The sequence below is a fragment of the Macrobrachium nipponense genome, chromosome 35 (genome assembly GCF_015104395.2).
Source record: "Macrobrachium nipponense isolate FS-2020 chromosome 35, ASM1510439v2, whole genome shotgun sequence".
Lineage (NCBI taxonomy): Eukaryota > Metazoa > Arthropoda > Malacostraca > Decapoda > Palaemonidae > Macrobrachium > Macrobrachium nipponense.
Genome location: NC_061096.1, coordinates 53,873,138 through 53,900,548, shown reverse-complemented (window position 1 = coordinate 53,900,548; position 27,411 = coordinate 53,873,138). Strand labels below are relative to the sequence as shown.

General features: G+C 36.4%; 1 protein-coding gene across 1 annotated transcript in view; it reads left to right on the top strand.

The window, feature by feature from the left end:
* LOC135208350 (uncharacterized) overlaps positions 1-24,390 on the top strand; it is a 34,848-nt gene extending 10,458 nt beyond the window's left edge. Inside the window, exons 3-13 of the mRNA XM_064240453.1 lie at positions 926-1,122; positions 1,699-2,013; positions 3,026-3,142; positions 3,709-3,867; positions 16,526-16,649; positions 16,983-17,147; positions 17,378-17,404; positions 20,076-20,267; positions 22,290-22,408; positions 23,842-24,031; positions 24,232-24,390. Of these exons, the coding sequence (XP_064096523.1) occupies positions 926-1,122; positions 1,699-2,013; positions 3,026-3,142; positions 3,709-3,867; positions 16,526-16,649; positions 16,983-17,147; positions 17,378-17,404; positions 20,076-20,267; positions 22,290-22,408; positions 23,842-24,031; positions 24,232-24,390 (1,764 nt within the window). The remainder of the gene's footprint in view (positions 1-925; positions 1,123-1,698; positions 2,014-3,025; positions 3,143-3,708; positions 3,868-16,525; positions 16,650-16,982; positions 17,148-17,377; positions 17,405-20,075; positions 20,268-22,289; positions 22,409-23,841; positions 24,032-24,231) is intronic.
* The last annotated feature ends 3,021 nt before the right edge of the window (positions 24,391-27,411 follow it).

Genomic DNA, 27,411 nt, shown 5'->3' with positions numbered 1-27,411 from the left:
CTGTGCATGAACTTAGTAATTTGCAATTCCTTTGGAATAACTGAAAAAGCGTCTGAGTATCAGAAATTGGGACAGAAAGAAACAGTGCACCGATCCGAAACTCATAATCATTTTATGAAACAACCTTGTAGGGGATAGTGCCAGCAGCTCACCTCACGTGGTACACTGTGGGCATTACTAATGGGTGTTTGCAAAGTCCGTTTAGTGCCTAGCTGCAACCTTTTATTTTACCTCCATTTCCTTTTCCGTTCTTCAGTCTTTCTGTCCAACGTCTTAACTGTTACTGCCCAGTGCAACTGTAGGATTTTCCCCCCAATTCCACCTTTAAATCCTTCTATTTAATTTCCCCTATTATCTAGAACTCATGATTTTGCCCTGCAGCCACTTCAGGTCCTTTTTCCCACCGTTTCAAGTGATAAATGGCTGACAGTGCCCCAGTAATAAACCAATCAGGCAATTAACTTCATGAAACACAGAAATAATTTTTTCGTCCGAAATTCCCTGCAACCATGAAATGAAAATTCTGGCATATATATGGTTATATCTGGAGAAGAGATAAGCCTTCCTTAATGTAGAGGTTAGAGAGTATTGCACATGGAACATTATACAACATTTAGCATTTTAATTTTGTTTTCTTGTAAACTGAGCATTTTGTGCGGTAGGGCCTCAGGAGCTAGATAGAACATTATTTTTTAACTTTTCCCAGTTTTGTTTAAACAAATTAGTGATTCATACATATCAAACAAAACGAGAGATCTCAGATTTGTTATTTAAAAAATATATTTTTCAATCACCATGTTATTTAAGGGTTAGACATGAGACAGAACTCTTTCACTTGGAATATTGTGAATTAATTATAAGAATATTAAAGTAACAAACGCAACATACAAGAGCTATACAGTGCTGTCTGCTTTCGTTCTTCCAGGGAAGTATCACGGTTCGCCATGACGTGTCACTCCACAAGCGTACGGAGGAAGAACTTGTGTGGCCTTTGAACAGAGCCATCTGCGAGATTGGGGGCGCCATGGGACTCTACTTGGGTCTGTCTTTCACGTCTGTCTTACAGTCCGTGACTATCCTGGTCATGACTTTAGCCTCAATGGCGCTTTCATTTGGAAGACGGTAAGTTATTGGAAGTTCACCAAATAAGAAATTGTTGAACGTAGTATAGAATCTGTGCTCAAATGGTACTTGAGCAATTTTGAATTTTTTTTTTGCTGAAAAGGAAATCAGTATTGGAATACAAGTAAATGTATCTTTTTATCATAACTGACAGAGTTTGATATCTGTCCCCAACTGATATTTTTTCTTTAAACCCTCTTATCTCTTGCAATACTTTCCTAGACTTATATTCTTCAGCATTGCTTTTGTGGTATTTTGTGAATAGTTGTGAATCTCAGCCTCATTTCCTTAAGGTTAAAGTGAGCTACTTTTGTCAATAGTTGTGAATCCCAGCCTCATTTCTTTAAGGTCAAGAGAGCTACTTTTTTAAATGGTTGTGAATCTAGGCCTCATTTCCATAGGGTCAAGGTAAGCTAATAACAACATATGAATCAAACTAAAATCCTAAGCACACGGAACAAGAGGGATTCACAACTACTAGAGTGTTTTTAATGCCTTATTTTTTAAATATTGCAGTTTTGCCAGAATTATTTAATAATAATGATATTCTTCTTCAACGCTGAATTTTTTTTCCAGAATTTCGAAGACAACGCGAGCTAAGGATGGAATGGCACCTAAACAGAGAGGTGGTGATTTTTATAATCCAAAACCACCACCGATAAACGTCATGGTTCCTGAAAAAGCAATGTATATTCCTCCAAAAACAATTTTCTCCAAGGACGAAGAAGTCTCCAGCTTTCCTTTCAGCGAAAAGGGCGCATACACTCTTAATGATAAAGTTAAACAAATTAACACTCGACCAAACCTTGATCAACGCGTCATTCCGTCAGCTTGGCTTGCGAATGAGATGTCTTCAACCCAGAAAACCTCATTTGCTGCCAGTGAAAATGGGTGAGCACTTCCGCAGTCAATTTTAATGTTTCCCTAAGAATGCTTATTGGTGATAATGTCCGCAAACTAGACAAGTAGACAATTATAGAATCCAAGAAAATCACCCGCTAAACAAAAGGATACACAAAAGTACAATTGTATGTCCTAAATTCAAAAAGTCATATAATTAGTGAAGGGGAAACCAAAACAAAAGAATAAAAAACATGCTGGCCTTTTGGGATGTACAAGGCTTATGCTGACCACTGTTTTAACAGTCTGTATATGTCCGTGTGTACTGTGTAACACCCTTGCTTATTTATAGAAAATCTCTGCTGCTATGTTCCAGTTTTCCCTCTTTAAAGACCTGGCAGCGATCTGCCACTGAGATGAGTAACTGCAAGGTGTATGATTTACTGTTTAGGTGCCAGGTGTATGGTTTACTGTTTAGGTCAACAGAGACAAAACTGATAACTTGGTAGGGATGGCACTAGTTCCCCATGCTCGGGATCGATCTTGGGATTTTCGTATAAAGTTAGTAAAGAGCTCAGTAATTAGGAATACTAGTCCAGACAATGATGTTAAGATGTCAATGTGGACTTACTAGAAAGGATAAAGTTTTAGGAACGAACAACATGTTAGAGTCACTCTCAAAATAGCACCAGTTTCAAACAAGGTGAGGGAAAGTAGACTGAGATGGTATGGACATATAAAGAGACGAGAGGAAGACCACGCGATAAGGAAGATGATGGAGATAGGACTACCAGGTGGGAGAAGGTTAGGTAGACCAAAATTGCGATGGATTGTCTGTGTGAGGAGAGATAGGAGGGAGTTGGGATTGAGCGAGGAGGATGCACTGGACCGAAGGAGATGGAAGAATGTGTTGAAGAACCATTACAGCGACCCCAAATAGGGGCAAGCTTGTAGAGAAAGAAGAAGTCCAGACAATGATATCTAAATTTATTTATTTATTTATTTTCTTTTTTCAGAAAATGACAATAATATCTAATTTTATTTATTTACTTTCTTTTTTCAGAAAATGGTGTCGAGATCACTTTTGGTGGATGATGGCAGCCATCCCTTGCGCTGTCATATTCTTTCCATTAGCAATTAATCAGTACCAGGCTTATTCTGCATTTCCTGTCTTCACTAGGTAAAGTGCCCAGAGGAGTTGGTAAATTGTGTTTGGTCGTTTTTCTTGTTAAGTGGACTGACTATCTTTGATAACCCTAATGGTTTGCACATTAGATTTTTTGGCTGTTTTTTATTCCTATGTACTTTTTTAACTACCCGCCCTTTCCTTTATTTTCAGTAGAAATGGTCTCCATATGTAGAAAAAAAAGCTTGATAAGACTCTTGCTTTGTTTTTCCTATCTGTGCACAGTAGAACGATTGCTACGATCGTTTTTTTTTCTTTTTTTTCATAAGACTAGGCAAAAGTACTCTTGGAGTTGATAATTATCCTGTATTTATTGTCATATTATTGACGTAATTATTCAAAATTCTTGGGTTTGCTTCCAGTTCGAATTTTATCTCATCACGCTTTTTGATTCGACGAAATGTAACATTAAATGTTTCCGGATTGGTTTTTTCTGTTTTTCAAATTCTACCTGTGAGACAATGACTATCATAATGATAAAAGATATGCAGTATTAGATAACATTTTCATCAACTTGCCGTTGACTTCTAAACCTTGAATAAGAAGGAGTTTTACTTCAGCTACGAAACTCGTTATTTGGAGGACGTGATATTTCCGAGTGTGACCTTCTGCCTGTGGCCGCCCTTCCATCCGCATCGTCTGGCTTCGGCAGGAGTGTTCTACAATTTCTCTCACCACTGCACCAAATTCTATGATTCAGAAGCCACTTTCAAATACAAGTAAGTATGTCTGTGGCAAGTCTCATACGCATTGTGTCCATGGAAGGCCTGAATCTATTATTTACATAATTTTCTACAAATTCCATCGCCGTAGGAGGGTAGGGCCATCAATGGACCTCATGCGGTACGGTGTAGACATGACTTAAGGTTCTTTGCAGCCCCTTTCACTGTATCTTCTTTCATATTCTCTTTCTTCCATCTTACTTCCGCCCTACCTCAAACTTTTAGTGTCAATATCCGTTTCAGCGCTGAATCAAGACCACCGAGATAGAAGGCCTGTTCGATGTTTTGTGACGTAAGCACTGACTACGCCGCCAGACGAAAGAAATGTAAACAAACCCTCACCAAAATCTATCATTTTTGGTCTGCCAGTTATTAATTTACTTATTTTCTCGTCTACACTAATTAGTGTACACCCAATAATACTTACTCGAAACACAAGTTATAAGATTAATATAAAATGCCGAACCAAAACAATTTGTTTAGTTACAATACAGTGGCTATCAAAGAATAAAAAGCAGTGCATAGGTTTATATAACTAAAATACATGGTTCTTTCTACTATATGTGAATGAAATAATTCTCTTTTACATACAGTCATTATTTTGGCATTTAAATTTTCTAACTTTCTCTTTGGCTACAGTAGTCATTTTCTTGAACAACAATTATTCAATAAAACGTTAGTAGAAACCCATATTGTCAATTTTTCTGTTTTTCTGTACTATAACCTTCATAACTTATTAGGCAGCTTATCTATTATTTACCCTTCGACATTTAAACGTTTAAATTCATGATTGTCGACCAAATGTAAAATTTTGATATTTGCATCCTGAATAAAAGGGGAGTGATTTTTTCCAATAATTAGTAAAGCTTGAACGATATATTCATTGGACAGTTGTAAAACTAAATGAACATTTTGTTTCTCAAAGGTGTAGGGAGATAATGCTTTTAATGATAGTTTATATGAATGTTCATTGAGTAAACATCTATATCATGAAGTTTTTCAAAGGGCTGAATGGTGCATGTCACCTATGTCACCATTCTTGGCGATCATCATAGAGCCTCATCTCATCAACTTCCCGCAAACTAGAGCCTCTCCTCTCTACTCCCCTCTCTTGTTTTGTAGCCATCTCATTTTTGGTCTTCCTACCGGTCTCCCTCCTTCCGGTGTCCATTCCAAAAACCTTATAGGATATCGCTCCTCCTCCATTCTTTTGGTGTGTCCAAACCATCTAAGCTGTCCTCTCTCCACAAAATCTAGTATCCCCTCCACTCCCAGTTCTCTTCTAATGTCTTCATTTCGTAGCCTATCTAGTCTTGTTACACCTTTTATGAGTCTTAGGGCTTTCATTTCAGCTGCTTGAAGTTGGCTTCTAGTTCTTGATGTTAATGTCCATGATTCATGGCCATAAGTCAATATTGGTCTTAAAATAGAGAGGTATATTATGGTTTTCACTTTGCGAGGTATATTTCTGTCTTTCATTAGTGGGTAGAGCAGAAACAGATTGTTACTGAATTTCTGTATTCGGGTAGTGATTTCCAGTTTTGAATCGTTTTGGTCATTAAACTCTACTCCTAAGTATTTGAAATTTCTACACTGTTTCAATGTCTGACCTTCTAATTCTACATCTACGTTACTTGGTGTTCGTGATAGGTGCATGATCTCTGTCTTATTCTTGTTGATCCGCATTCCATTAGCTGTTAAGATCACGTTCCAGTTGTTGACGTTTTCTTGGAGAGATTCTGCGCTGAGGGCTATCATTGCATGGTCATCTGCATACATAAGGTTGATGGTCATATCTGCAGCTTCATCCTCACCTAGTTCCCTGTCTTACTCCTGATTTTATTTCAAACCAGTCTTCATTCTCTTGATTTGTTTTTACTCTGGATCTGATGTTTTGATAGGTGTTATAAATTGCTCTTATAAGTTTCTCAGGGATTCCATAGTAAGGGTCTTTTAGGGCATCCCATATTTTCATTCTTGGTACTCTATCAAAAGCCTTTTCTAGATCTATAAAAGCAATATATCTATCCCTGTCCCATTCCCAGCTCTTCTCAAATATCATCTTGAGGGAGAAAATCATATCAGTTGTCCCTCTTCCTGGTCGAAAACCGTTTTGCCATTCACCCAGCTTTGGTTCAACATATCCTCTCAATCTAGTTTCAAGTATTCTTTCATATACTTTAAAAGCATGTGACATTAGGGATATTCCTCTATAATTGCTGCAATTTGTCTTGTCACCTTTCTTATAGATTGGGCATATTAGATCTCTTCTCCAGTCTTCAGGTGGCATTTGCCCATTCCAGAGTATGTCGATTAGCTCTAGTAGCCAGATGACTCCATCCTCCCCCATGTTTTTAAGGAGCTCTGCAGGTATTGTATCCATTCCAGGGGCCTTACCATTTCTCATCCTCTCGAGAGCATTTTTTAACTCCAGTGTTGTTATGTCAGGTTCTGCATCCCCAACCACATCAAATTCTACATGCTCTTCAAGGTCATTGTTTCCGTTGTTTAGTAGTGTTTCAAAATGATGTTTCCATCCTAATTCAATTTCTCGGATTCGGTTAAAATTGTCCCATCCATAGGGTCTTTGATTACATAAGTGGGTGGTTGGCTTCCCTTTCTATAGTTTTTGGCAGTGCTATATATGAGTTTTCTGGTACCTTGGAGATCATTTCCCAGATCTTCTCCTATTCTTTCCCATGTTTCTCTTTTTGTTTGAGCTTTTATTCTTTCCGTTTCTCTCGACGCTTCTTTATAGTTATTGTGATCTTCCAAATTCAAAGTTTTCATCCATTTTCTGAAGAGTTTCATTTTGTTTGCAACAGCGGCCTTTAGTGTGGGGGTCCACCAAGCAGTTTGTTTTTCCTCCTACCTCGAACTCTTTTCTTTTGCATTGTATTATTAGCAGCACCCACTCTAAAGTGTCATTTTTCATTTCTTTGGGTCATTGCTCTCCTGTGCATTTGTTTAGCTCTACTTATTTCGTTTTGATATCTAACTAAGCACTCCTCTTCTCTCATATTCTCTAAAATAAATCTTTCACTCACTTGGCTTTTAATTGGTTTGGGTTTTGTCATCTTTAATTTAATTAAGAGAAGCTGTGATCTGAATCGAATGACACAGAGGGGATGCTTTTTTTTTACAGTCTCTGACCATATTTTTGTTATTTGTTATTGCCATATCAATCATTGATTTTTCAATATATGCTCCTAAAGCCGAGTTCCATCGGTACCACGTCCACTTGTGGCTGTCTCTATGATTATAGAAAGAGTTCATAATGGACATCTGGTTTAGTATGCAAAAATCAATTATGTTTTCTCCTTCTCTATTTCTGTCTCCAATGCTAAATGCTCCTAATATGCTCTCTATGCCTGTCCTGTCTTGCCCAATATGTCCATTCATATCTCCAATTATTAATGTATTCTCTACATATGGGACAGAATCTTTTACTTCTTGTAGATGTCTGTAGAATTCTTCCTTTTCTTCTTGAGGGCGGCCCTGCTGTGGTGCATACACCTGATAATGCATAATGATCGAATTTCGTTTTCCAAATTATTGGCATCAAAGGAGAACTGAGGTAACTTCATTGTTTTATTTATAATTTTCTGGCTAAGCCAATTATTCCTGATATATTTTAACAATTTTACTGAAACATACACAAAAAAGGGGCATTTGTTACTCTGAAATGGGTGAGGATACACTATAGACAGCTGTGGAATCCTGGGAAAATAGGACACTGCTTTCCTAATGATAGCATTATGATGCTTAAATGCAAAACACTGTAAAAATGGTTCTTTTCTAAGCCTATAATTACTTTCTTCAGTGTACAGTGCAGAAAATCATCTTTTATGCTTTAATTGGGAATTTGTGCAACTTACTTGAATTTAGACCTTACCTGTTCAACAAAGTAAAATGCACCTGTTGTAGCTTCACTATAGCCAAAGGCTGAACCAACAATATTTTTGTCTTTATAATGAAAATATGGTATTAAGTACGTGAGTTTCATCCGCCATCAGTATCACTATTTTGTCATTGGGTAGTTATGATTTACATTTACTTTTGATGTACATAAGAAAATTTGAGTCCTTTTGTTATGATGTTGGGCTCACCTGCTTGAAAAAACACTCTCCTGATGGTACAGTAACTTTAAGGGGAACAACTATAGGTATAACAAAAACACAATATTACCAGCTCTGATGAATAATCAAATATATTCAGTCATTAACTAGAGCTAAAATTATTGCCAAAAATGAAAAAACTAGTTTTAAAACAGCAATGCAATATAGATATTGCAGTGTTAGAAATATATTCAGCAGCATCAGCTCTTTGGAGTTACTGTATATCTGCTTAATGATATTTGTATCATGAACCTCTGTAGGAATCTTGAGATCTCCTAAGTGACGTACTTCAGTGACATGAAAAATGCATGAGCTGTACAGTTAGGCTTAACTGTAGGTAGGGCATTGTGGCATAAGTATGGTATTTCACTAATCTGTACTGAAGTTTTACCTGTGGAAGAAGAAAGATGGTTTTTTAATATTTTTACCTGTATATATAAGCACTGAAACCTAGTAATGCAATGAGAATAGGTTAAGTTAAGTTGGTGAAATTTCAACTGTAGGTTCCTGTTTTGAACGTGTAACCCTTAGAATATTATGCCAGTCTACTTTCTTTCACCTTAACCCATCTAGGCCCAAAAGGTTTGTCCCATGCCTTTGACTATTGTCAATGGAAACTTGCCTATTTCCCACCACTACCTATACTGTACCTAAGTTGTGATGAACCTATAACTTGTGTCTGTGATAATGTAACTCTTGAGTACCTTGTCTAAGGTTCTATCACACAGTTAGGTATCATGTTTTCAAATTTTTTACCTGACACAGGGGCCTTGTCCCAATCATTGCAATAATGCTCTTTGCAACATACCTATGGGGTACAGCATGCTTTAAATTTCTTCTGTGCTTTTTATGCACTTGCAGTATGTAAGTTGGACACAGGCTACACTGGGTATTGGTTGGCATAGGCTACACGGGGTGTTGTTTGGTAGGTATAGGCTACACTGGGAGTTCTTTGATTTAGCTAGCCTATACCTATTCGACTCTGTTAAGCATTGGTTGCCATGAATTCCTACTAAAATTCAATGTAGGCTAAACCAATCTTTCTTTATATTGCACCTGACCTTGTTGCTCCCAACTTCTACCTAGAATGCAGACTGTATTTATATTGCAGTCGAAAGTCATCCAGAGAGAAAAGTCATATACTAGGTAGTACCTGTTGCAGTGAACTTATTGCTGAGTTTATCTGCTTACCACAGTAAGTTCGTCCAAAAAAGGACACTAGATGTATCCATGGCTCGCTACCTCGCTAAGTTTTATGTTCCAGTTCATACATAAAACAATGGAACCACGAAAACACCACGTGTCCAAGTGATGTAAGGGAAGGAAGATCGAGAGTCAGGAGTGAGTCGCCAGTCACTCGCCTCGGAGAGTCGGACCACCAGGGTCGACGTCATGACGTCACATCGAACAGGCCTTCTATCTTGGTGGTCTTGGCTGAATTATCTCATAGGTCCCATTACTGGGCCTTTGGCCGAAATTCTAACTTCAGTTCAATACAAACACGACATCTCTTTGGAAAAGAACTCTTTGAAATGGTTTCAGATTGAGTTTATCTCAAATAAACAAGTCTTTAACCCAATAACCGTTTGCTTTGGGAAGCAGCTTTGGTGCCCCCAGCTGTCAGCCAAGAGTGCGGGCAGCAAAAATTTCCGCTACCTAAACTGTCGGCAAAAAAGTAAAAAACACAACAAGTCAACTGCCCTCCCGGGGGCGCTATCTTTTGAGTGCAGGGGGCTTACATTAGCTTATTTTCAGTTTCCGTATCTTATTCCATATATTTTAACTCATATAAGTGTATTAACACACATACGGCTGTTCCCTTTAACCACTCTCACGTATTTATATGTTTGCTCTTTCCAGCCAAATAATAATAATAATAATAATAATAATAATAATAATAATAATAATAATAATAATAATAATAATAATAAGGAAGGAGGTCTTCTCTGAGGGCAGCAGCATTGAATATTATAGCAGTTTCAACCGCATTTAATTTATGTAGAATCTTCTCAATTCTTCTTATTATCTTTTTCTCAACTGTCTTAGGTTTATTCCCTCTGACGTGTCGACAGCGCACAGGCAGTCATCTATGAGAGTGTACAACAAAGTGAATCAAAATACTGTTTTACATGTATTTATAGCAGTCAGGGCGTGTACATTCGGTGGGTAGGTCGGTAAGCCGGGATTTTAATTGGTCGTTAGATAATGACGAACTCTGTCTCTGAGGCGTTGAGATCTTCTAGGTCCGTCCGGGCTTGTTGGCGTGGGTTGGCTGTTGGTTGGGGTACCTACCACCTGGGTGGCAGTTACTATAAGCCGTCCAGGTGACATGTCATCCGCTCGCTCTCTCTCTCTTTCTCTCTCCCCTTCTTCCTCTCTCTTTCTCTCTCTGCTTGTTCCTCTCTCTCTCTCTCTCTCTCTCTCTCAGATAGAAAAAATAGGAATCAAAGTGGAACCGCGATATATGGGAGAGACATAAAACAAGGAAAAATATATGAGAAATATAGTAACTCAGAATGTGAATTAATAGCAGTAGAATTTGAATCTGAAAAATTGATGGACATAGTAATATATATACTCCCTAATACTAAAGGGTTTGACTCAATAATAGAAAAATTAGATGATATATGCAGAAATCACAAACACTGGACTATTCTCTTAACCAGAGACTTTAACTTTCCTTTCCTAGATGGGAAAGAACGAATAGGAGATTGTGGTTGTGTATATATATATATAATATATATATATATATATATATATATATATATATATATATCGAGCTACAATGTCCTTTAATATCTAATTCGCTCTACCTCGGAATTAATATATTTTCATATATGCTTAACCGAAGGGGAATTTTTTCTCGATAATAGATTTACCTGTACTTGGGCGCGAACGCAGGTACATTATAAATCCAGGAGCGTCAGTGGAAGCTATAACCACTCAACCACCGCGAGAGGCGGTAATGTGATATGACTTATATATATATATATATATATATATATAATATATAATATATATATATATATATATATATTATATATATATATATATAGATATTATATATATATATATTATAATATTATATACTACATATACCATATATATATATATATATATATATATATATATATTTATATAAGAATCTATATATATATATATATATATTATAATTATATATATATATACATACATATATATATAATATATATATATATTATTATATATATAATATATATATATATTATATATATATATAATAAAGAGAGTAATAGTAGTGCAGAAGATAAGAGGGAATTCGAAAAGCTATTAGATATGCTACTAGAATACAACATTCAACAAATAAATCACCTGCCAACAAGAAAGGAAAATACTTTAGACCTAGTATTTGTGAACGAGGTGAATTATGTTAAAGAAATAATAGTTTGTAATGGGAGTATTTCAGACCACAATGTCATAGAATTAACAGTCCATTCCAAAGCAAGTGAAAACAGAGATAAAAAAGTGGGAAGGATATGGAAAATACAATTTCTACAGTAAGAATATAAAATGGTCAGAAATATCAGAAATATGTATATGAAGAATTAAACAAAGATTGGGATAACATATTCATAAGTGATGTTATACAGGTAAATACGGATATATTAGAGAAAATATTAGAGAAAATAGCGGATAAATATATACCGAAGAAGGAAAGTAAACATCAGTCATGCATACCAAGAGACAGAAAGATCTTGTTCCAGAAAATCAGAAAGAGGAAAAAAGGCCTTGCAAAAGAAAAGAATGCATGGATAGGAAATGCAGAGCAAAAGGTTATACAATCAAAAGAAAATGAAAAACGGGACTTGGAAGAAAAAACCCTAGTAAATATCAAGCAAAACCCCAGACTGTTGTACTCATATGCGAAAAAAATGAATAAAAGAAGAATAGACATAGACCCTCTTAAGAAATGAAGGGAGATTAACGAATGAAAAAAAGGAAATATGCAACATATTAGCAGAAAGATATGAGAGAATTTACCCCTAGAATTGATAATGATACAGAAATAAGGGATGAAAATAGTGAATATTTATCAGACATAGATATTAATGAAGCCAATATTGTGCAGGCTATTAATGAAATTAAAAATGGATCAGCAGCTGGCCCAGATGGTGTCCCTGCTATTTTGTTAAAGAAAGTAGTTCATTCTATCGCAAAGCTGCTTGCAATATCATTAAGGCAAAGTGTACATACAGGTAAGATTTATGATGGATCAAGACTAGAGGCAAGCAATTATAGTGCTGTGAGTCTAACATCACATGTTATGAAAGTGTATGAAAGGGTAATGAAGAAAAATATTATGAAACATTTAATAAAAAAATAATTTGTTTAATATAATACAACATGGTTTTTACCCGGAAAGAGTACACAAACCCAACTATGATAAATGGAAAAGTAACATGTGGTTTATCTAGATTTTGCAAAAGCTTTTGACAAGGTAGACCATAATACATTAGCAAAGAAAATTAGAAAAGATAATATAGTGGACAAAGTAGAAGATGGATAAAAGAATTTTTACGCAACAGAAAACAGATAGTTATTGCAAACGATGAGAAATCGGATGAAGCTAAGGTAATATCCGGTGTGCCACAAGGTACGGTGCTAGCTGCATTGCTGTTTGTTATTATGATTGCAGACATAGACAGTAATGTTAAGGACTCGGTAGTGAGTTTCGCCGATGACACAAGAATAAGTAGAGAAATTACTTGTGATGAAGATAGGAACTCGCTACAAAGAGACCTTAACAAAGTATATGAATGGGCAGAGGTAAATAGGATGGTATTTAAGTTTGAATCAATAAATTATGGCGATAAAAAAGGAAAGCTATATGCATATAAGGGACCTAACAACGAGACAATCACTAATAAGGAAGCAGTTAACAATGATCAAATAACAATTCTATTGGCAAAATGCAAAGCAAAAATGGGAATGTTGTTACGGCACTTCAAAACAAGAAAAGCTGAACACATGATTATGCTTTATAAAACGTATATTCGTAGCCCACTTGAATATTGCAATATGATATGGTACCCACACTACCAAAAGAATATTGCACAAATAGAGTGTACAAAGATCCTTTACAGCTAGAATAGAAGAAGTTAAGGTTTGACTATTGGGAAAGACTACAATCCTTAAAATTATATAGTCTAGAAAGGAGAAGAGAACGCTACATGATAATACAGGGATGGGAAGAGATAGAAGGAATTGCCGAAAACACCATGGAGCTAAAAATATCAGAAAGAGTGAGCAGAGTTAGATTAATAGTGCCCAAAACTACCAGGAAAACTAAGGAAAGCACACAGGACATTAATCCACTACGCACCAGCATCGACAATGCAGCGTCTATTCAATGCGTTGCCAGCTCATCTGAGGAATATCTCAGGAGTGAGCGTAGATGTGTTTAAGAATAAGCTCGACAAATATCTAAGCTGCATCCCAGACCACCAAGATTGGAAGATGCAAAATATACCGGATGATGCATTAGCAATTCTCTGGTAGACATTAAAGGTGCTTCACACTGAGGGACCTGGGGCAACCCGAACAAGATGTAAGGTCTGTAAGGTAAGTAAGATCTCTCACTGAGAGAAGGAGGGAGAGAAAGAGACAGAGAAAGGAAGAAAGAAGGGAAGAGAGAGAGAGAGGGGAAAAGAAGCAAAAGACTGGAAGGGAGGGGTGGGACCTCCCTTCCCGCCCTGAGCCCCTTCTCATCTTCCTACCTCTCACTGAGAAAGGGAGGGGTGGGACCTCCCTTCACGCCCTGAACCCCTTCTCCTCTTCCTACCTCTCACTGAGAGAAGGAGGGAGAGAAAGAGGCAGAGAAATGAAGAAAGAAGGGAAGAGACAGAGAGAGGAAAAGAGGCTAAGGATTGGAAGGGAGGGGTGGGACCTTCCTTCCTGCCCTGTGCCCCTTCTCCTTTTCCTACCTCTTACAGAGAGAAGGAGGGAGAGAAAGAAACAGAAAAAGGAAGAAAGAAGGGAAGAGAGAGAGAGAGAGAGATTAAGAGAAAGAGAGAGGAAAAGAAGCTAAGGACTGTAAGGGAGGGGTGGGACCTCGCTTCCTGCCCTGTGCCCCTTCTCCTCTTCCTATCTCTCACAGAGAGAAGGATAGAGAGAATGAGTCAGAGAAAGGAAGAAAGAAGGAGAGGGAGAGGAAAAGAAGCATAGGACTGGATGGGAGAGGTGGGACCTCACCTCTTTCCCTGTGCCCCTTCTCCTCTTCCTATCTCTCACAGAGAGAACGAGAGAGAGAAAGACAGAGAAAGGAAGAAGGAGAGAGAGAGAGAATCAAATGTATGGGTGCTCAAACATTTCTGACTCACCTTTTTCGTCTCCATGATTATATTCACTATTTACTTCTGTTTTACCAGTTTTCTATGTTGAGTTGCAAAAATGATGAAATAAGATACAAAGTACACAGGTCAATTCCAACTGGTCGTTTGTTGGTGCTGTTCCGTCGCGTTCCAAGGGACGTTATGATCTCTTTGGCCCAGTCAATGAGGTTGCCTGAAGGATGGGTGTTTGGGAGGTGGGGGCACCCCCCTTTTGCTATAACCGGGAGGGGGATGGCCGGTTACAGTAGAACAACACCCGTCACGAAGCCAACCCCACAGTGTGAACCAAACAGATCGCAACGCCTCCGGAATACGACGCAGCAGCATCAACTCGCAACCAGTCAAAATCCTTCAGTCTTGTGTGTTTCTCCTGTTGTTTCTTTTTTTGTTTCCTTTAATTTTCATCCTTTTATTTTCCTCATGCCATTCTTCTTCTTCCTCCTCGTCATCTTATTCTTCCTCTTCGTCCTCTTTATCTTTCTCATCCATTGGAGTCATTGGAGGCATGGGATAGGAGTCTTCTGAAGGCGTCGAGGGCTTCAAAGATCATGTCAATAAAGACAACTGTGAAGATGAAAAAATAAATGTCTTTGATGGGCGAGGAACCATACAGGAAGTTAGAAATTTTATTATTTCAACCACCGTGGATTATAATACAAAAATACAATGTGTATGTATGTGTGTGTGTGTGTGTGTGTGTGTGTGTGTATTATATAGATGAGAAAGCACATCAGTTTGTTCCAAGTGAATGTCTACACCAGTGGACCAATGAATATGAAATTTGACACAGAGGTTAAGATAACATAGGGTTTGAACATAATCTAATGATCAGATTTTCTTAAAAACGTATATAACCCCCTAAAAAGAATATTACTTCTACCACCCCCCGTCAATGCTATTGGCACTAATTCCATTACTTCAAAATCGTTATCAAGCTGTTAGGGGCCCTGGGGGTACCAATGCAGGTGGGGTGACAGTAAAAATAACCGAGTATGGCAGATATTATTGTCTAATCCATAATTTTCGAGGTTTCTGAGATGATTAGTGACACTCCCAATACCCTTTAAGTCCAAATACAGCCCTGATAACTATGAAGGGTTAAGAGTGGATGGGAAGTGGGTGACATATAAAAATAACCGAAAACGAGAGATAATGTCTAACCCATAGTTTTCAAAGTTGCTGAGATGAATAGACCCTGAAGCCATTTAAGTATAAGTTCAGCCCAGATGTGAAGGGGGTGAGAAGAGGTGGAAGGGGGTGAGAAGGAGTGGAAGAGGATGACATGTAAAAATAAATGACCATGACAGATAGTAAAGTCTAATCCATAGTTTCCGATGTTGATGAGATGAACAGTAACACTTCAGCCCAAGTTCAGCTCCGATAGAAAGGGGGTGTGTGAGAAGGGGTGGGAAGTGGATGACGTGTAAACATAACCTAAGACAACATATATTAACGTCTAATTTATAGTTTACTAGGTCGCTGAGATGTATAGTGACACTTTTGATGCCCCTTATGTCCAAGTTCTGCCCCGATAGGCAGGTTGGGGGAGAGAAGGGGTGAAAAATAAAATGTTAAAAATACAGATAGTGTCTAATACATTGTTTTCGAGGTTGCTGGGATGGATAGAGACACTCCCAATGCCCTTTAACCCCTTAGTTGCAGCTGGATCGTTTATGGTACATTAGTTAAAACAGCCTGGGACCCGATTGTACGATATTGCGTTGACCACCAGCAGATGGAGAGAAGAGCTAGTGGGAGTGGAGCGACAGTCATTTCCAACCCAGAGATTTCATATTTGACGGCAGTGGCAGCGATATTGTGTCAAAATGTGTTATGAATGAAAATTGAAAGAATATTGATCTTATTTGAATTTTTCAATAACGAATTTATGGGACTGGTTGTTGCAGAGACGAACCACCATCAAAGATTCATTGTTGATACTCTTGGAGATGCAGTCAAATATTTGCGATAATTTGCTCAGATTACTGTGGACGAAAAGAAATGGTTTCTGTGTTATTATGAAAATGTCACATAATTAAAGATTACAATGTGTCACTGACAATGCCACACACATATAAATGATTGAAATTCTATCATAAATGTTTTGTTAAAGCTGTTTTATTTCAAAGTAGCAAGGACAGATAACAGTCTTTATTATCGTTTCAGCTGTGACTGGGAGGCTGTATTTAATGAATTATTGAATGATCTGCCTGGGAACTGGACAGGGGATCTGCAGACTCTCTGGAAGAATGTCGCCTGGAAGAAATCAGATCTGTTTCGGTCCTTAAACGTAATCGAAGAATTGATGAATTATTGCACGAATGAATCATTAAATAACCAGAAAACTGCACAGATGAAGTTGAATGAATTTATTTTTTAGAAATAAAAATTTGAAAATAATTTCACTTCTCCGTATAACTAGCTCCTTTTTAATATTGATTTTGACCAAGAATCAGAATTATATATATATTTTTTAATATTCCCTGTATAGAGGCAATGTTTACTGAAAATCCTGCATTACATTTTGTCATCGGACTTCCTCTTATGAGTTGCAATTTTAATTGCATATAGGATTTAAGTGAAGAATCCTCGTTTATCTTATACGTTTCAATTTCCACTGCAGTTCGCCTGGGAGACGTTCGACATTGCCGATAGCTCTTATGACGCGACGGAAAACCAGGAGCAGAATCCACTGAGAACTGTCGTCACATCACTGAATCGTTGCTTCACTTTTACTCCACCTCGGCCTAAAGTGACTCCACATACAGAGCTCGTCTTGAAGCTTACTGTAAGACCTATAGGATGTATGCCCTGTACGCATTACTCTAAGGTTCCTTTGCAGCGTCCCTTCGGCCTCTAACTGCAACCTCTTTCTTTCCTTTGATTGTAGTTCCGTTCATATTTTCTTTCTTCCGTCCTACTTTCCACACTCTCCTAGCAAACGTTTCATAATGCAACTGAGAGATTTCCTTCGTGTTATACCTTTCAAACTTTTTTTATGCTCAATTTCCCTTTCAGTTGGGTACAATGACTTGCGAGCCTACTGTAAGGAGAAATACTTATCAGTCAACTGAATATCGTTCAAAACTTGACTGCGAATTTGAGGTGAAAAGCTAAAATATCCTCCGGCTACTATCTACAATGAATTCCTTTTTGTTTGTGATTTCTCATGACGTTGTAGGATTCATCTATTTGAATGAAATATAAGGTTATATATTTAGGGTACCTCAAAGCAACTATCTTTTTCAAAATATAGCCACGAAGAATTACAACTAACATAGTTCAGGGCAACAAACTAATGATTAAAGGAACTTGATTCGCGTTGACGTGGTTCTAAACGTTGAATAATTTTATGGCGAATACTAGCATCCCCTTCATGCTTATAAAGCCATTTATTTTAAGAAAAGGGCAGGGCATTCTTCAACAAAATTTCTGATATTTCATCATCTTGCTTGCTAAAGTTAGATATATAATATTTTACCTACTGAATAGGTTTAAATCTTTTTGACCCTGGTATACTCTTACTCAATTCAAGGTACACTGGCAAAACATGGAAGCAATCCGTTTAGACTTCTGCGTAATTATCTCGTTCATTCATCGCTGCTCCAGCAATTGTTATTTTATTTTTATTTTTCATTTTTAAGCAACTAGAGGAGCATCGCTGATAGCTCAGTGGCCTTTTACGAAGGTATCAGTTAATGTATTTTTGTGGCTTATTGTTTTAGTTACTTAGTCGTTGATTGTAGGTATCTGTGTGCGGGTTTGTGTGAGGTCACGTTGTATGAGAGAGAGAGGAGAGGGAGGAAGAGGGAGGGACGTAGGAGAGGGAGGGGCAGGATCGGACGCTAGGAAAAGAGAGTTGAGAGAGATTGAGAGAGACATTTAACTAATTGGTTCCCCTTGATATGTCACTTCTTTTTGTAAATGGAGAGATAAGATAGAGAGAGAGAGACAGAAGGAGAAGGAGACATTTACTACTTGTTCTTGATATGTTCACTTATGTAAATGGAGAAAAGTCAACGGTAAATTATGCTCACTTAGGCAATTGTACACTTGTCATTTACATTTAATGTCCTTTCATTCATTCACTAATATACCTGATTAGATACTTTATACGTGTGTCTCATCCATAAAGATACTTTATACGTAAGTGTCATAAATAAAGTTCCTTTATACGTGAGTCTCATCCATAAAAATTCTTTATACGTCAGTGTCATCCATAAAGATACTTTATATGTGAGTCTCATCCATAAAGATACTTTATACGTGTGTCTCGTCCATAAAGATACTTTATACCGATGAGTGTCAATAAATTTATATTCTTATACGTGAGTTTAATCCCATAAAAGATACTTTATACGTAGTTCATCCGGTTTAAAGATACTACGTGTCTCCATCCATTAAAGATTACTAACGTGGTCTCATCCATAAGATACTTTATTTTTAGTGTGTCTAACCATAAAGATAACTTTATAGTGTGCCTCCTCAATCATAAAGAGACCTTTATTACGTAGTATCCACCGTTTAAAGATATTCATAAGTTGGTCTCATCAAATAAAGATACTTTATACGTTGGTCTAATCCATAAAGCATACGTATACGTGTTGTCTTCATCCATAAAGATACTTTATACGTGTGTCCATTCCATAAAGGATTTACTAGTTCGTGTGTTAATATAAAGATACTATTAAGGTAGTCTCATCCGTTAAAGATACTTCCTATGTGAGGCTCATCCATTAAAGATAACTTCTTTAACGTGGTCTCATCATAAAGATTACTTTATAAGTGAGTGTAATAAATAAAGATCCTTTATACGTGAGTCTCATCCATAACGATACTTTATACGTTAGTCTCATCCGTAAAGATACTTTATACGTGTGTCTCATCCATAAAGATACTTTATACGTGTGTCTCATCCATAAAGATACTTTATACGTGTGTCTCATCCATAAAGATACTTTATACGTGAGTGTCATAAATAAAGATCCTTTATACGTGAGTCTCATCCATAATGATACTTTATACGTTAGTCTCATCCGTAAAGATACTTTATACGTGTGTCTCATCCATAATGATACTTTATACGTGTGTCTCATCCATAAAGATACTTAATACGTGTATCTCATCCATAAAGATACTTTATACGTGAGTGTCATAAATAAAGATCCTTTATACGTGAGTCTCATCCATAAAGATACTTTATACTTGAGTCTCGTCCATAAAGATACTTTATACGTTAGTCTCATCCGTAAAGATACTTTATACGTGAGTCTCATCCATAAAGATACTTTATACATGAGTCTCATAAATAAAGATCCTTTAAACGTGAGTCTCATTCATAAAGATAATTTATACATGAGTCTCATCCATAAAGATCCTTTATACGCGAGTCTCATGAATAAAGATCCTTTATATGTGAGTCTTATCCATAAAGATACTTTATACGTGAGTCTCATAAATAAAGATCCTTTATACGTGAGTCTCATCTATAAAGATACTTTATACTTGAGTCTCATCCATAATGATACTTTATACGCGAGTCTCATCAATAAATTAACAAATCACAGTAAGAAAATTTGATAAAATGAGCAGTTGCCACTCTCGTAGGATTTATAGATGAAAGTTAAGATTGCATTTGGCTATTAACTGACTTTGAAGTATATATCAGTTTCCTTTACTTCGATAACATTAATCCTCGTTCTCTCTAATGCTCCAGAACCTGAAGGCTCAAATTATGAAAAGGGTAAGATGTTACGACCCGACCTATTACTGGCCCATGGACGAAATGTTCGATCCCAAGTGGGTGGAGGAATGTTGGTCCTGCTACATTTATGAATTCAAGCTGAATATCTTTGTACATCCACCAAATCAGATGCCTCTGTTGGCCGAGGATGGTAGTTATCATCAGGTAAGACTCAAGTTTTCATCGCGGTTCTCTCTCTCTCTCTCTCTCTCTCTCTCTCTCTCTCTCTCTCTCTCTCTCTCTCTCTCTCTTTCAAGGGGTACTACCATCACTTTACTAAAGGGAGATTCAAGATCAGCTTTCTGTGCAAGATAAAGATTCTCTGTTAAGCAAAGCAGGAAATTATATACCTTGTAGTCAACTGATAAGTATTTTTGTACCTTGGAACATAGATAAAGAGCGATACAGAAAAGTTACACTTCTGAGAAAATGGAAAATAATGTCACAGTAAAAGGGTTTATGGCGGCTTCAGATTACAAAACAATGAAACGAAAATGTTCCCTTTCAAAGTATATATTTCAAGGCACTCTTGACATCAGTGTTTAGGGATAAGGAGAATCATGGAAGGTATAGTTTAGGATTTTATGTGTGTTGAACTGACCGCTTGATTGCAGTGGACCATGACTTGCAGAAAAGAGAAGTCACGTCCGATCCTAATGAGTCTGACTCACCCGTGGAGTGTCCAATGCCATGAGCTCGACAGTAACATCATAACGTTGCTTAAATATCCAATTCCTTGTAGTATTTGAGGCGTCACTGCAAGAGCCGGGAATGGAGCCTTTTCGTATGCAAAATAAGCTATAGTATACAACGAGTCATTTCTTCTTACAGGAAAGTTGAGCATTATTTACGTTCAAGATTAATAAACCCAAAGTCCACCATTTTTGATTTGTTAGGAAATAAATTCGAGGGTGGCAGTTAAGCAAGACATTCATTCATTCACATTAATCATGTTTAGAATTTAAAAGCAAGATATTCCGGATCTTTTTCCTCGACTTCAGATGTCCTTAGAGGGATGAAAAGTGTCCGGCTGTAAGTTCGTGGGTTAGAGTAGCTAAAGCGTAACGCAGATTATAGTAATGATTTTTGTATAATAAATTAATTGCTGGAGATTGTATGTGCATTATTAAAATGTTAAATAAAGCAAGCCATCTAAAGGAATAAGTTAGATCTTTGCTAATAACTTATAAAATCCAAAGATTTAAGATACATTTATATATGTGTATATATACACGTATATATGAATTATGAGTGAGATGAGTGATTTAGAAGCATGAATATGAGATCATACAAATCTCTAGGTGTGTATAAAACAGTTTTAAAGGAGCATATATATATATGGTTGTAAAATAGCACATACTATAATGACATAGTTATTGCAAAGAAAAGCGAGGTGGTTTAGTTTTAGTAAGAAGAATATTCAAGTTCCTTATGAAGTACTTACTCAGTTTTATAATCAAATACAGTAAAAGAGATGAGATATATTTCCACGTTTAGTATTACGGGTTTCTACATTTCTGTATTATCCCAAATGATTATACTCGTCATAAAACTCTATAAATCAAAAGTAAGTAGTCTTTTCAAGTCCTTCTTACCAAGGTAATTACAAAATTGTTTCAGCAGAAATGGCCTCACTGCCATTACTGAATTTTGTTAAGTCATGCCAATATAATTAACTCCAAATTGTCTCTTTTTTTCTGCCAAATATCTGCGCTCGTTTTTCGTAGCTTTCCGATTTCTTACATTCTGTTATTGCCGGGTCTTCTCAAATGATTCGCTATTGCAAGTCTGTGTTCGTTCGTTCGCTTTGTTCAAGGACAGATTAGGCAGGGTGGTACATTCCATCTTCATGTACCACACATTTTAGTTATATATTATATATATATATATATATATATATATATATATATATATATATATATGTGTGTGTGTGTGTGTGTGTGTGTGTGTGTGTGTGTGTGTGTATGTATAGTATATAGCTTTAAATATATGTGGTTTAATGTTACATAGCAAAACCAAAAACCATCTACAAATACAGTATGTAATACTTAAGTAAGTTTCTAAAGAGACCCCCAGTCTTTGATACGGTCAGTAGTATAGTACAACAATTCAAAGTTGATATGACACATCAATGACAATAAAGCCCATTGATAACATGTAGTACCTGCTTCTTTGTATTTTTCAAAGGTTGCTCTCACCTCCAATACCTTCGGAGTTAGGCTGGAAGTGTCTCTAGATGCCTTCGACCGACTGAGCACTCCGTCTTCGCCCTGCGTCGATGCCAGAAACATTCCAGGAGGGACAAGGCAGGGCTGCATACAGCAGTGCTTGTCCCAGGCTGCTATTGACAAGATGGGATGTCGTCTGCCTTATGCCAATTGGTCCTCAGCTCCTTTATGCTCCAGGTAGTCGAGAGATTTTAATTTGTAAACATTTTCTCTCAAGCTTTTTATCCATATCTAAAACTCACCCCTAATATGAATAAGTATGTCCAACTCTCTTGTTATTTGTAAATGATTGTTTTGCTTCGAAATTTACATAAGAAAAGGGGAAACAATTATTCGCTTATGTTAACATAGGAAGGTTTTATTTTTTACTTTAAAATCCAGTTCGGTCATTTATCAAATTACAGTTTATAGTGTTATATACTTTTTTCTCTAATGCAGTAACACAAGTGCATTCTGGAATATTGCTCGTTGTGGTTTCCCTTGCACAAGCATGAATGGACGCTTTTATATACTACATTTTTACAAAGGCTATCACCCTTTGTAAAAATGTATATTGAACGGACGATATGAAAATAGTGAAATCCAGCATCAAAGAAATGCCCTTACAGGCCAAGAAAGTCGCTGAAAAACAAGGGGAATGATTACATAAACGAATTGATATTGGGAGTGGTTATCTGACGAACGCTACAAGGCCTCCTGATTGTAGCACATTATAACTATGGTCGAGGGGCTATCTAAAGAAAACCTACTTTATTTAAGGCTGCATTGCTGAGGAGAAAAAGAATATTTAAGTGAAGATTGGACCAAGGTTATTGATTTATTGAACCATGTGGCAGTTTTGTTGAGAAGGGAAAAAGTAACATAGGTAAAGACAGTGTTCGAGGGATGCTTTTAGCTGCTCCCCCTCCCCCCATTTTTTAGGATTGCTATACCTTAAAGTAACACTTCATGATGTTAATTTTGGCTTTAATTCACGTTTTCACGCAACGGTGTGTTTTCTGCTGATAAAAGTAAAGCTAACCATCGTCATAGATCATTTCGGTGTCATTTCTGGATTCTAGTAAACTAAAGATTAAGAATGTAGAGGGTTGTGTTGCTTCAAGGGTAAAGACTGACATTGGGGTTACGATTGCATATGCATCTATCAGAAAAAGAAGATATTTCACCATTAAGGAAGTAAATTCAATTCATTTCCATTTGATACGATGATTAAGTTTGAAGAACGTTCGATTCTTATTATACACTGTCAGTCAATGCAACGGGCCCTTAGTTTCCAATCGAGCAATTATTTGGCACCTCCATGGCGATCCTGTAGTTATAAAAAAATCGCAAACTGCAAGCCGTGTATTCCATATTTTGATTTATTATTATACACTCATAAAAAAAGTCAACAGTAGGATAGTGCCCCATTCAAATGAAGGTTCCCCCTAGGTTCCCCAACAGGCACAACCCTACCTAGCCACAGTCCTGATCAGAGTTCCTTTAATTAACCCATCACTCGTTGTCCGCAGGGAGGACTATGCTACATTCCCTAAATACTTTGCGTCTCCTGGAGAGATTCTACAGGATCCTTTGGAAGCTAGAAGACGATGTGAAGAATCCTGTCCCGAGTCCTGCACTTTACTGCACTATTCAACCAACCAGGGCAGCGCCAAGCTCACTGAAGTTAGTATCGCATTCCAGAAGCCAATGTTCACTCAGGTAAGTTGAAAGCCTTGGTATCGTTAAAAAAAAGTCTTGTGAGTGTAAATGATATTATTACTATTGTTGAAAAGAGCAAAAATTCTCAAGGAGAAGACAGATCCAAGAGAATAAAATAACACGTAAATAAAAGTTAATGAATGAATGAATAAATATTAAAAAGAAACTCAGATGCTTGATTCTTTAAATTTGAACTGCAGCTCATTGTAGATATGAGTTTGGCAGCCAATAAACATTATTCCCAGAGATTCAGAGAAACAAGCATCCCTAGCGGTGTAACGGAACTTGGGATCTTTAGAGCTTCACGTCCCCAAATATATCTAAAAGAAGCAAATGCTGATATAAAGAAATATTTCTAATATATATATATATATAATATATATATATATATATATATATATACGTATAATATATATATATATATATATATATATATATATATATATATATATATATATATATATATATATACATATTGAATAATAACCTCCCTTTTTTCCAGGTGTCCGAATCATGGCGATACAGCACCATTCAGCTGGTGTCCAACATTGGGTCACTGGCTTCTCTCTTTCTTGGCATCTCTCTGTACCAGATTTTGACCTGTTGTTTCAGATTAGAGGGAGAAGACGATGAATAGGCCAGCCAGCTTACGACATTGAAAATTAATCAAATATTGGAAGAGAACGGGCATCATGTGTAAGAGGACTTCGGTTCATAAAGATTGCAAATTAACAGTTAGAAAAGTGAATGAGAAAATGAATGATGGTATGGTAGATACTAACAAGTTGATTGCCACAAGTTTCAGATGTTACTGGTAAAATGGTTGAAATTCTAAACTGCTGCGTAAGGCATAGCATATAACAATTCTATTCTAGCATGTGTCCAATTTTGCTCGTAACAGTTGATCTAATAACTTAAGTTTAGACCTGGTATATTGTACAACTGTGATTTGTACGTCCACATCTCATTTAAATTTCGAAAATTCTACAGACATTTTGTTTAACTGAAAGGAGCCGCAGGTGTACCTACCTATTCGTGCACCTAGAGTTTTTCCTTATAATTTCTCATAAAGTCACTTAAGCCTCATGTGGAATATCTGTTGGATACAAGGATAATTGAATCCCCGTTATCTCGTCGAGATTATTTCCCCGCTTAGATTTTGTCTTTCCCAGTTCAGTCACAATATATAAGTAAATTAAAGTCCAAAATACTCAGGAAGGCAAAGAAAGGGGTTTTTCTGCGATTCATTTATCTGTTTTCTTTTCCAAATATTTCCTACTTTTTTTGTTACTAATTCATTCGTTTAATGTGCTGGTCAATTAAGGTATGGTTTCTGAACGCTTGAATTCAATCAAGACCTGATTGCTTTATGTAACTTATGAAATCGTGGATGTGTTTCTGATTCTTCACACCATTTAGTGAAGGTTTTCATAGAGCTTTTTAGGGATTCTGCTGGGCACCATTAGTTAGGTACTGTCATGAATGTAAAATTCTCAATTCGAGCTTCTTATGTAACATTTTCTCACCCACTCTCTCTTGTTATATATCCTTCTCTCTCTCTCTCTCTCTCTCTCTCTCTCGCTCTCTCCTCTCTCTTCTCTCCTCTCCTCTCTCTCTCTCTCTCTCTCTCTCTCTCTCTCTTTATATATATATAATATATATATATATATATATATATATATATATATATATATATATATATATATATATATATAAGTGAATACCACAGGAAAATCCATTTTGAAGGGCTTTGACCATTTAATTAAACAGTTTACACCGCAATGCGCCTCCCTACCTTATATGTATGGTTTAGTCAAGACACATAAAATCAATAACCCTATCAGGCCAATCATTAGTTCAGTGGGCTCAGTTACGTATAATTTATCTAAATGGCTTGTAAAAATTGTTGCTCCTTTGGTAGGAAACATTTCTAACACGAATGTTAAAAACAATGTTGATTTTATAAACAAATTGAATAGTTTAAATTTGAATTTTGATTTTAATATGGTTAGTTTTGATGTTGTCTCTTTATTTACAAAAGTGTCTGTAGATGACTTACTTGAATATTTGGAGGATGAATTAGAACGTCATGACATTCCCTTAAGTGTGGCAAACCTCATTAGTCTCATAAGCTTATGTATCAAAGATAGTAAATTTTGTTTTAATGGGGAATTTTTTGTACAAAAATTTGGCATGGCTATGGGTAATCTCTTATCTTCTGTCCTTGGTAATATTTACATGGAATTTTTTGAGACAAAACTCTTACCAAGAATTTTGCCCCAAAAAGTTATATGGTTTAGGTATGTGGATGATATTTTCTGTATTTGGCCAGTTCACGAAAATCTCCAGGAATTCCTTAATTATCTCAATAATTTAGTCCCTTCTATAAGATTTACTGTAGAGGAAGAAAGAAATTGTAATTTGAATTTTCTTGATGTAACTGTCCATAGAAATGATAGAAATTTCACCTTTTCAGTCTTTCGAAAATCAACTAATATTGCCTCTTTTGTTCATTACTACTCCAATCACCATCAACATGTTAAATTCTCTATTTTTACTGGGTTCCTAAGGGCTTTACGCGTCTGTAGCCCGCAGTTTATTGACGCTGAAATTAAAACTATTTATGATATTGCATTGAAACTTTAATACCCAAGGACTTTTGTTGATGTGGCATGGAAAAGAGCTAGAAAAACATTTTATTCAACTAATGACAAACTTGAATTTAGTAAGCATAACATTCTAAAATTACCCTATGATGAAAGGTTTTTAGATATTCCTAGAATTTCAAAGCTTTTTAACATAAATGTTGTTTTCAGTAATATTAATGTCAAGAGTTTAGTAATCAAAAATTCTCCTAAAGATCTTCCAGGCTGCATATATGAAATTCCTTGCAAAAAGTGTGATAAGTCTATTACGGACAGACTGGTAAATCTCTTTCACAACGTCTCAAACAGCATCAATATTCTGTGAGAACTGGGCAAATATCGAATGCATTATTCGTACATATGAGAGATTTAGATCATCCTATTAACTGGAGTCAAGCAAGAGCCTAAATCCCATGTAATGACACCGTTAAAATGAATATCATTGAATCTTGTTTCATCAAGTCAAATAATAAAAATGTTCTAAATTTAAGTCTTGGTTTATTTAAACTTGATGCTTTCATAATGAAAAAAGTTGTAGATAAATATAAGCAACAGAATTAATATATTCAGTTTTTACATGTTTTGGACTGTAAAGATACTTTGTAATTTCGGTTAGGGTCAAATCTGCTTAGGTTTGTGACTGTGTGATATCCGATAATCCTGGATTATCTCTTAATTTTTACCCTTTTGACAATTAACCATCTGGTATTCTTGATCTTGTTGTGTACCTGAAAC